The following is an 11,619-nucleotide window of genomic DNA, read 5'->3' on the forward strand; positions in this document are numbered from 1 at the left end:
GCAAACTGGACCATTTCTCTTTCCTGTTCTGGAATAGCTGCCATCTTTAATTCTATGCGGTTAATTACATTTAAGGTTTAAGAATGACCACTGGCGCCCTCTGCTGGATTGTGGCCAAACTACAACAATAAAAGTAGATCTGAACAAACACTTTTATTTAATCAACTGGAAGTAATTTTAATCTAATAAACCATTAATCGATAATTAATTACAAGTCGATTAATCGTTTGCATCCCTAGTAGTAACATAGAAGTTGGAGACAGAAGCATTCACATTGTACTACCCAGTCAATAAACAAACAGATTTATGTCTGTAGGCTTTAAGCGTCTGTCATGATAAATTAATCAACTTAATTCTTTTCCCCAGTTTTTCACATTCACAGTCAGTTTCTTTGTTTTCTTCAATGTTTAGCATCATGTGTGTACTGTGTGTGAGCGCCCGTTTCAGGGCCACCCGTTTTACGAACGAGGCGGCCGTGCCTATTGTGAGAGACACTTTGACATGGTGAGGGAGGGACTGCGCACCTGTTTGAGTGTTGAATGCTGCCCGTCTCCCTGCCTGACTGAAATTAACCAGCCTCCATGCAGGGTTTACAGTAGCTAGAACAGAATAGAACAAAACGAATAGAACAAAAAAAACTTTATTAAACCCACAGTGGGGAAATTTACTTGTTACACCATCGCAGTAAAAAAAAATATGCCCCAGTAAATATCAAAATATCTAAAACCATTACAAACAACCTTATATTAACAAAGTATTTTAATATTAATTAAAATTAAAATGTAACCTGAAAATCTGGGTATTTTTTTTAAATACAAAATAAATAAATAAATAAATATAGAGTATATTCTTTTGTATTTTCATTGAACAACTTTATAGACCTCACATGCAGTGACATAAAGATCACATGTGATTTATTGCACATTTATATTTTAGCTGAATACACTGGTTCATATTTGTTGTAAAAAACAAAAAGCTAACTAATATTGCCTCCTTTTTATAATTTAGTCACTTTTTAAAGATTTAATTGGTGGTTTATTGTAGAGGGATAATCCATTGGCGAATAATTCACTAAGGAAAAAATGCTTTATGCCAAAGTATTGCTCACAGAGATAATTTGTTCAACTTTTAAACTGTTATGAGTTTTAACAAAACTGTAAATAACAACTAATATGGAGAATGTTACAAATAAAGCTAATTTAGATTGAAATAATTTGTACAAAATAGATTTTTAATTTATTTGTTGCCTGTGTTGTTTTTATTTTACTATTCACAATTTATAAGTCAGAAGAAAATTTTAAAACGTAGGTGACTTTCTCATTTTGAAAGAACAATTTACAAACTTCTATTATTAATATTTCTCCAGTCCCTGTGTGGATGCATCAGCATCACATCTGGAATGAACTTTGTTGTGTTTTGGCCTCATAGTGTAACATAATAATACTGTACTGATGAGTGTGATGATGTCACTGACTGACTTATGCGCTAACCATGTGTGCTGGGCCTTGGGTTGTGCTTGCAGCATTTTGTGTGTGCTAAGTGTGAGAAACCCTTCCTGGGCCACCGTCACTACGAGCGTAAGGGCCTGGCTTACTGTGAGACCCACTACAACCAGGTAACAAACACACTATAAACAACCAGGTAACAAATGCACTATAACAAACACACTATAAACAACCAGGTAACAAACACACTATAAACGACCAGGTAACAAACACATTACAAACAGGTAACAGACACATTAACCAGATAACAAACACACTATAACCAGGTAACTAACACATTACAACCATGTAACTAACACCCTATAGCCAGGTAACAAACACATTAAACAGATAACAAACACACTACAACCAGGTAAGAAACACACTATAAACAACCAGGTAACAAACACACTATTAACAACCAGCTAACTAACACACTACAACCAGGTAACAAACACATTACAAACAGGTAACAAACACATTAAACAGATAGCAAACACACTATAACCAGGTAACTAACACATTACAACCATGTAACTAACACACTATAACCAGGTAACAAACACATTAAACAGATAAACACACTACAGCCAGGTAAGAAACACACTATAAACAACCAGGTAACAAACACACTATTAACAACCAGCTAACTAACACACTACAACCAGGTAAGAAACACACTACAACCAGGTAAGAAACACACTACAACCAGGTCAAATTAAATCCATAGTAAGAACTGGGAACTTTTTAAACTGAAAAAGTAAATTTTTAACATGTGGGTGTTTTGGGATACAATCATCAACTTTTCTAAATCATAATTATCTAAAATAATCATAAGAACTGAACTAATAATAAATATGTAATTAGAAGTCATCTGATTCTGCCATTTTATCATCAATAATTGAAGTTTAATGTTTCTGTAATTTCTTGGGTTTATTCTTTCAGATGCATTGTAATCCAGCACCCTTTTTTGTTTTTAATTTTTATGAAAACAGCATGTTGGGTGAGCCATGGCAAAATAAAAAAAATGTTTTGCTACGTTGATAATCTTCTGTTTCTGCCTCTTAGCTGTTCGGAGACGTTTGCTACCACTGCAATCGTGTCATCGAGGGAGACGGTGAGGAATTTCTCTTATTCTGTATCCATGTATTTGATCAGATCAGTTATAGTTTTTCCAGTAAATCAGAATAATGTGTTTATAATCTTCTCTCTGTGGTTGTTTATTTCCAGTGGTGTCTGCCCTCAACAAGGCCTGGTGTGTCAACTGCTTCGCCTGCTCTACCTGCAACACCAAGCTCACTCTCAAGTAAGTTACACGTTTTATCGACACACAAACAGTTCAGATGCTCTTTATTTAGAGGTTTCCAAAGCTGATAATGACTGATTAATGATTAGAACAGGAAATAAAACTGCATCTCAATTAATTTAAATTATCATCAAGTTGTGACCCTCCCTGGTTATATTTGTACCTTTTTGACATTAACATAAATAAGGTTTTCTTCTTTGCATGCTCTTCAGTTGTCAGTCTTGCCTCTGAGACTTATTTTGCTGCTTTCAATCATGATTTTCAGTCTTATCTTTCCTGATTTCTAATCTGTCTGTTGTCTTTTCTTCCATCTCTCCTGTTGCTTATTTCTTTGTCCTCTCTGCTGTCTCCTAACACTTCTTTTTCCTCCTGAACTGCTTTCTCTGCCGTTCATCTCTCCATCATCCCTGCTCCGTCAGGGATAAATTTGTTGAGGTGGATCTGAAGCCTGTGTGCAAACACTGCTTCGAAAGACTCCCAGACGATTTGAGACGTCGGCTGGCCAAGCGTGAGCGTGACTCTAAAGAGAAGAAGAAGAAACCGCTGATACCCATGTGTCTTTGATACTCCCTTGCTCTCTGTCCTCCTTGCAGCTGTTCCTCCTTTGGTCAGTTTTGATCTTCCTTCAGTTTTCTGCTTTTCCATATTTAACCCTAAAACCTCTCTAACACTCATTGAAGCAGAGATTTGGCTTAGTTGAGTGACGTAATACTGAAATGTTTTTCCCCGCACGTGACTGCCTCTCAGCAGGAAATGAAGATCAGGATTTGGACCAGAGCTTGCTGTGCAAACAGCAGAATCAGAATCAGTCGCAGGCTGAAGGGAACGCTTTGTTTCCTGGTTCCCCCCGTCTGTCTGGCGTTAGGAGTAAATCCGTAATCACATCCGGCAGCTTTCTGCCATCATCTGAGCAAATCTAAAGTTTCCTCTTGTTGCTATGCGTGACCCAATCCTGGTAGCGTAAATACTTTAGAAACGGCTGAGTGAAAACAAAAGCTGGAAAAAAATCGATCCATATGCCTGAAAACCACTCAACCGTGTTTTTTGGCAAGTTATTGCCTTTTGGTTCCTAGAAAATTAATTGTTTCAAAAAATCCTCCGTTTGTTAAATCACATTCCATTGGTGCTGCGCCGTTACCTAGCAACCCCAGCCCAGCCCAGCCCGTCACCTAGCAACCCCAGACCAGCCCAGCCCGTCACCTAGCAACCCCAGACAAGCCCAGCCCGTCACCTAGCAACCCCAGACCAGCCCAGCCCGTCACCTAGCAACCGGAGCGGAACTCTAGTACATTTGTCAGTTGGTTCTGAAAGGAGGTCAAAATAGGCAGAACTGTCCAGACTAAAATATCATTATTATTAATTATTTTTGTTCAAAGGATGTAATGAACATCAGTAAACTTTTCAGTAATGTAAAGGAGCTTGTTTTAAGTCAACAATTTCTTAATATTGTGCAGATTTGCAGATCATTTCACTTATTACATGGGAAAATTATACTTTTTCATCAATATTAAGGAATTTTGACTTAAAACAAGCTCCTATATCTTGTTGAAAAGTTACTTGTAAGTTAGTTTTGTCTTAGATTTTGTTTTTTGTTTTTTTGTAGTGTATGTACTGTAGGTGCTAGGGCTAGGTGATGTGGCTTAAAAACACTGGATTTTAGACTAGATCCAATATCTGATTTTAAATATTTTTTTCCTACCTTTATTTACTAAAAAATATTATAAATGACAGAAAATATTTTCAAAAAGTGGTTTTTATTTCAATCCTCCCTTCTGTGTGTTTAACGATGGAATATCAGAGCCAGGCTACATTCATTTTTGTTGAATTACAAAAATAGTCATAGAATTAAAGATGTAATTTTACAAGAAAAAATGTCTCAATGTTGCAAGAAAAAAAATAGTTTTAATGAAAAGATTTAATTATCATTTATTAATTCCTAGCAATCCCTCCACTGTTATCCTTTGTTTGCAAAAAATGTACTGAATGTACCAAAGAAGCAGCCAAAATCCAGCAACATTTTTGTACCACTGGATTCTTTTATTGCTACAACTGGTTATGTTTTCACCCCGCAGGAACAAGTTTGTGGAGTTCGACATGAAGCCGGTGTGTAAGAAGTGCTACGAGAAGTTCCCATTGGAGCTGAAAAAGCGGCTGAAGAAGCTGTCCGAAGCTGCTGCACGGAAGTGAACCGACGGTTAAGCAGCTGAAGGAGATGAAACCCTGAGGTGGCCGACCCCACGACCCCTCACCTGTAGCCACACACCTGCAAAGTGCCTTGATTTCATCCTCCTTAAACTGGTTTAGCTTCAAGTGTCTTTTTGCATAAATTCTGTTTTTATACATTCGCTTGTTTCACTGCGATTTATATTATATGTTCTATATTTAATAAACTGTAAGAGACGTGGAAATAAGACTGAAAAGCTGTTCTGGCAGGTTGTTTAATCTGTTATCTGAAGCCAAAATTGCCTCCTGTTAGAATAATAACAATACATAAACTCAAAACAAGCTACAGAAATACGTTTTATTAAATGTTTACACACAACACAATAAACCGTTACAGGCGTTTTACTAAACTAAATGTAACTAAATGTGTATTAAGTTTGAAAGGTAAAATTATCACGTAATGAGAATTTGTGCTCCAGATACCGATTTCGTCTAACATGCATCTGGCTTGAACGCAGTATTTTAGATGACATGCTACAGTATTAATTTTAATTTTTCATATAATGTCAACAGCTTTTAGATATATATTCACAGAAAAATGACAGTTGTTATTGTAGAATAAAGTAAGAAGTATTTAATTATTAATTTATAAATTAATAAGAAATGTATAAATAATTGATTAACATGTTAACCATTTCTGAATATTAATTATTCCTGGTTATTAAGTCATTAACGGACATTCAGTGACCTAATTGTTATTCAGCAATTAGTTGTTGCTGATAAGTGTTGCTGAAAAATGCGATACAAATAAACTTGATGAAAAATAATATCACAAATATTATAGTGATGAAATAAATCCCAATTTTTTTCCCCACTCTCAACTAGTCGATGCATAATATAATTGTTAGAGCAGCATTTGCTGTGCAGTCCACTCCAACATCTGAACCTCCACTTGTAAAAATCAGTTCTGTTGAAAACAAGTGCTGAACACATGAGGTGCCACTGTGACAGGATTTAAGTTGCAGCAACTGCTGCCACATGCATCTGCGCGCGCTACAACTTGTGACATGTGCAGAGACCGGATGTGAGAGTCATGTTCGACGTTAAGAGCTTCTGACTGTAAATCCAGTGAATGAAAGCGATCCTCTTAGCTACTTCCTGGGAGCTCAGACTTGCTTTGCAAAACAAAGCAGCAGCCCTCCGTTTCAAAATAATTATTTATCTGCCATATTTTACCTTGCAAGGCTTTGCTCTTAGTATTTTGATTCACTAGTAAAAAAAAAAAAACATTCCACAGTTGTATTTTGCAGAAGCACCCAATGGACTGGTTGTTGTTAGGCAGAACTTCAGCAGCACTATAAATACTCCAGGGTGTAGTTTTATTTGCCATGTGGCAACTAGATTATGTTTTATGGAACCGTGTTGTACTGTATTTTTCCTCTGAAGACACACCAAAGTGCATGTTTCATGTTCTCCTTTCCTGCTGCTTAAAGTCCTATACTGGCACAATAAACACAATTTGCCCAAGCTTGAAATCCGTGTGGACTGGTGTTTTCTGGTTGAGAGCTTCACGTAATTTTTTAAATTAGGATTATGGATTTATGGTGTACAGAAATGTGGCGGATGTTCTTGAAATCTTTTATAAAGAAAAGATGCTTTATTAAAAAGTAAAATTTATGATGGAAATCATTTAAAAGGCTGTTTCTAAGTAGATTTACTTCTTTAAGATAAATTTTAAATTATGTAGCTGCTAACATCAATGCTTCTAGAAGCTCCATCTTGGTTTTATTCGATGTTAGTGCTGTGTTTGACAGGTGATCATATTGTAAATACAGTGGGAATGTGTTAGAGACAGAGACAACTGTGTTATTTGTTAATTATAAATCTGGGCAAGTGAAAATCTGTCATGGTGTTCCTCTGTGAGCCATTTTTGGATCATTGTTTATGTCAAAATGTAGAATACCACATCAATAATGATGACGGTCAGCTTTGAAGAAAAAAAATCTTCCAATGGAAATTAATTAAATATTATTTCAACAACATTTATTTTTCCCTTTTGGATCAGTAAAGTGTTTTTGAATTTAAATTGAATTCCAATAAATCACACTTTTTGCCTTTAACGTCAAAGTAAATATGACCACATCCATCCACTGACTTCCACACAGCAGCAGACTTTTATGAGCCAAAACCTTCTTTTTATTAATTTATAAAACTAAATAAAGCAAGCATTTTCAATCTTATTGCTGTATGGACAGAATTTTATTAAATCAAGCCCACATTTGCAAGATGGAAGCATATGCTTAGTTTTGGGTCTACAATGATACATCTCTTTCTAACAAAAAGAGTGAGACTCTTTTATTTACTAAATCAAATGTTTTGTGTGTAATTTACTGCTGTGCAAATAAAAAAAATCCTATAGAATTTTGTGATTTTATTCTTTTAATTTTTGTCCCTACATAAGAAATAAGACAAATATTTACATGTTAGAATGGCACAGAGCCTAGACCTAAATGTATTTAAAGACTTGAATTGCAAAAATAACAGAAAATGACTGAGGGAGACTGAATGCATATATGCTACATATTATCTTTTAATATTAACAAAACTTGTGAACATAAAGCAGCAAAAGTCTAAACAATGAACTCATGAGGACTGGATAAAACATTTTAAAAGTAGGAACAGGAACATTAAACAAAAAAAGTTTAATGTTTCTGACTCTTTTATTGCTTCTTTTTTTAAATAAACAGAAACACTCAAATTTGGTGCATAATTGAAATGTCTATTTACTTTATGCTTGGACTTCTACAATCTCAAGCCTCTTTTAAAATACAGTGCGTCAGCGTGCGTCAGAGAATACTCCGTTCTGATTGGTCGGAAAGTCTGTTTCAAGTTTGCGCATGACAACGTAACTCTGCCATTTGACTGCGCATTATCACTATGGGGAGTTAACGTGATGTTAATGTCAGTGTTTCTTTTACATTTCGCGAACTCTTCTAGTCTGTGAAGTGTGGTTAGCTCTTGTAGAAGTCTGACATTTGAAGCCATGAGGCGGAGTAAGGCTGAAGTGGACCTCTACGTTTCCTCCTTACAGAGTTCCTCTCCTTCACTCAAAGAGGTAAGACGGTACCAGCGGCTAAGCATGTTAGCCTGCTCCCGCCGCTAGGTCTGAGACGCATGTGACATTCAGTCGGCGTTTAGCTTCAAATTTGACTGTATTTGATCCGAACACAGGTTGGAGTTTTGACTACGCGAGCTTGTCACCAGTTTGTGTTTATATTGGTTGTTGGTTGAACCTCTGTTAGCCGTCTCCGGCTAGCGGCACATGCTATCAACCGGCTTTACGGCCAAGACGTTAGCTTCAGAAACGTAGCATCTGATTCGACACTTAAGTAAACAGCTAGTTTTTTTGTTTTAAACGAACTAAGGGTAGCTTTTCTAAACTCTAATTCAACAATATAATATATATAGCCATTTTAAATCTCAACATCTTAAGGTAAACCTTCATTCTCTAAATTTCAAACGTTGACTGCCTAATGTAATCGCAGTTATACAGTACACAACTTGTTGGCTAAGAATCTTTTATGTACAGATCACTTCCTATGTGTGAACATTACTTATTTCAGTGTAAAATAGTCCAGTATATCTTTGGCGTGTGGTAATTCTCTCAAATTTCCAACTCTAGCTGGTCAAACATTGTCTATGTGTTGTAAAATAAGTGGAATAGCCCTTTATTCACTCCCCGAATCGGATGCTAACTTCGGTGTTATCGCCCTGCCTTGAAATGCGCGGTTGCCCGTAGGTTTCATAAAATAGCGCTAGCTTGTCACGCATCACACTGACATGTTTACTATTCTTTTAGTGACCTTTTTGAAATATTAAGTGAGGCTGTAGATAACGGTGATTCACTCGCAACTAAGTTTCACACAGGACGATGCAAAAGCAGACCCAAAGTCCATTCCGGTGTGTGAAACGAAACTGAGCTTGACCAAGTTTTCTCAGAGCATTTCGACATACTTTACTTCTTAAATAGTAAATTAGGATCAAGACGAGCTAACAACGTTTGCTTCCTTAATAACTACTGTGGTACAAACCAAAACTATTTATTTGCATGTCATGGCATGCCTGTTGGAGTCATTTTAATTCTCTAAATACTTAGAACTACAGTTCCATCGGAGGAAAGTTCTTTGTAGTAATTGTTATAATATCAAATTATGCAAGATTATTGTAAACGTGTTGTAACTGTTTAAAATAAACTGCAGCACATCTGCCCATTTCTCTTTTAGCGCTTTTAAGACCCAAAATAAAAATATTTTCTCCTATCCTTCCTGTGTGGGTGTTATTTAACTTGGGGATAGAGGTGATGTCACACTGTGTGAGTGTGGCTTTAATAATTTTAAAACAAATGAAATTAGTTAAAGATGACACTTTTATTACTTTTTAATATCTGATTTTGTTTATTTTCTACTAAGACCAAAATAATTAAGTTTTGTTTCCCTTCTCCACATGATGACCACAGAATATGGATTAATTGGTTTATTTATTTTATAAATAAAACTTTCTTTTCAAAAAGTCATCATTGTGATGGATTCAAACAGGAATATTTTATTAATTATTTTTATTTCATTTATTTTGGTTTGATTCCTCAAATAATTTGTGTAATTTAAAAAAATAACCATTGCAACAATTAATAATGCTGTCTTCTATCTAAGAGCTTATGTCTCTAACTGATTATAAGTAATGCATTAAAATATGAATAACAATCTTTAAATTATTCTCTGTTAGAGATTATAGTGCTGCTTTACCGTCAGTATTTTCATGGGCTTACGAATCTTTACTTCTCAGCTGACTGACTAGTTTTGTGTTTTCTTTTTCAGAATCAGTCTGAAGTTATAGATTCTCTTTGTGAGGCCAGAAAGAGTCCTGATTAGACTCTAAATAACAAACTAAGTCTGCCTGATGCAGGCTAACTGCACAGAATAACACCATTCATGTACTTCTGCTTTTTTGAAACTGAATGAAGGACAGATAAAAATCCAAAAGAACAGGGATTATTTGTTTTTGCTAGATTTAGTGAAATGACTCTCAGGACGGGTTTAACTTGGCATGGATGTAATTCTTCATGGATTAAAGGTCAACAGCTATCACATGAATGACATCAGCTTATTGTGAACGCGGAGTACTGAACGGCGAGGCTTCGGTTACGTAAGGAGATCAGACTTTGGTACAATAAAATATGTATGTTATCAGATGAGTCCAGATTTACTCTTTATTATATGGGTTCCTTAATTTTAACTTTTGGCATTTTTGATGTGCAGATAGCTGTGGGGTGTGTGTGTTTTTTTTTTGTGTGTGGTGTTGTGCGCGGAGGATGTGTGATCTGTGTGTGTGCGTGTTCCTGTGTTTTGTCGAGTGTCGCCAAATTTTGTGCATGTGTGAGTGTTGTTCTTTTTCCATATCTTTTTTTTTCTGTATGTGTAGACTCTCTCTCTCCGAGATTTTTTTCGTGTGAGTGTGAAAGTGTTTTTGTGACAGGTCAACTCAAGTACTGAGTAACTGATCAAATTATCGATCATTTAATATTTAAAAAGTGGAAATTTTGGAATTTTTAAGGATGAAAATGACAGTAATTCATATCGGTAACAAAAAAAATAAAATCAGGCAAAGGGAAATTTTTCCAAATCAGTTTCTTTCAATAAAAAACTTATAAAACTTTAACAAAAACTGCTGGTGTGTGTCTGTGTCTGGTGAATTTTTAGTTAAAACATGTGGGTAGAAAATCCAGAAATGTTACTCAAGAGTAGAAATACTTCATAATAAAATAACTCATGTAAAAGTAAAAAGTGCAGTGTAGTAAAAATACTCCTAAAAGTTTTTTTTTTTCCCTTTTTCATAAAAAGCTACTCAAGTAAATATAACTAGTTGCTGCCCAACTCTACTTACCTTTAAATTAAAGTAACATTTCCAGTTCAAGGTTTCCCCCAGAAAACTTGCCAAATCCAGTGGTTGGGTGCTCTGGCAGTCATTCATCCAGCGGTCCGCAATGTTTTTGAGTTAAAAAATGCTTAAAGTTGACTGGAATTTTAAAAATATCAGTTGATAATTATGTGTTATTGGAAGATTAATATCTGAACACCAACTGTAAAGTCTTAAAAAATGAAAACATTTGAAAAAAAAAAAAAGACTTAAGTAAAGCAATGCCAAGCCTGGTGGGGGCACAAGTAAAGCCTGGTGGCCTGCCTAGGGGAAACCCTGTGTTTCTAGATAATAAATGTTTATATATTGTTTTCCTTTTTTTTCTACAGAAGCCAGTCAGAGGATTTCTATTTGCCAAACTGTACTTTGAAGCAAAAGAATATGAACTTGCAAAACGGTAAGCATCTTTACTGTGGGGTAAAATTAGTTTTTGTTTTCTTTTGTTTTCCTTGATGTTGTACTGACTGTACTCATCTCATGCTCTCCTCAGACATGTATCAGAGTATCTCAAAGTGCAGGAGAGGGATCCCAAAGCACACAAATTCCTGGGACAGCTCTATGAAAGAGAGGGAGAGATCAACAAGGCAATCGGTTGCTACAAGGTAGGAGGGCTGTGTTGACTTAACTAGGCTGTAACGATTCGTTGAATGATTCCACTACCTTGATTACTAACATTTCTCGAGGCAAATTATC

The 11,619-nt window shown here is 35.6% G+C and overlaps 2 protein-coding genes and 2 long non-coding RNA genes across 5 annotated transcripts in view; 3 read left to right on the top strand and 1 right to left on the bottom strand.

Moving 5' to 3' along the window:
• The window catches only part of LOC103141489 (LIM and senescent cell antigen-like-containing domain protein 1), a 40,166-nt gene extending 33,678 nt beyond the window's left edge, over positions 1-6,488 (top strand). Inside the window, exon 10 of the mRNA XM_007557160.2 lies at positions 4,863-6,488. Within this exon, the coding sequence (XP_007557222.1) occupies positions 4,863-4,977 (115 nt within the window). The 3' untranslated portion in view covers positions 4,978-6,488. The remainder of the gene's footprint in view (positions 1-4,862) is intronic.
• On the top strand, positions 1,968-2,238 carry LOC107836788 (uncharacterized). Its single transcript, XR_001662744.1, has 2 exons — positions 1,968-2,039; positions 2,153-2,238. It is a non-coding gene; the product is annotated as an uncharacterized LOC107836788 (long non-coding RNA).
• On the bottom strand, positions 3,428-4,276 carry LOC107836790 (uncharacterized). The gene is made up of 2 exons (XR_001662746.1): positions 4,022-4,276; positions 3,428-3,928 (listed from the first exon to the last, which is right to left on the bottom strand). It is a non-coding gene; the product is annotated as an uncharacterized LOC107836790 (long non-coding RNA).
• Positions 6,489-7,847: 1,359 nt separating the features above from the next.
• The window catches only part of ranbp2 (RAN binding protein 2), a 30,675-nt gene continuing 26,903 nt past the window's right edge, over positions 7,848-11,619 (top strand). For both annotated transcript variants that reach the window (XM_007557162.2, XM_007557161.2), the window contains exons 1-3: positions 7,848-8,068; positions 11,256-11,323; positions 11,417-11,528. In XM_007557162.2, the coding sequence (XP_007557224.1) occupies positions 7,997-8,068; positions 11,256-11,323; positions 11,417-11,528 (252 nt within the window). In that variant the 5' untranslated portion in view covers positions 7,848-7,996. The remainder of the gene's footprint in view (positions 8,069-11,255; positions 11,324-11,416; positions 11,529-11,619) is intronic.

Source organism: Poecilia formosa, unplaced genomic scaffold (genome assembly GCF_000485575.1).
Source record: "Poecilia formosa unplaced genomic scaffold, Poecilia_formosa-5.1.2 Scaffold84, whole genome shotgun sequence".
NCBI lineage: Eukaryota > Metazoa > Chordata > Actinopteri > Cyprinodontiformes > Poeciliidae > Poecilia > Poecilia formosa.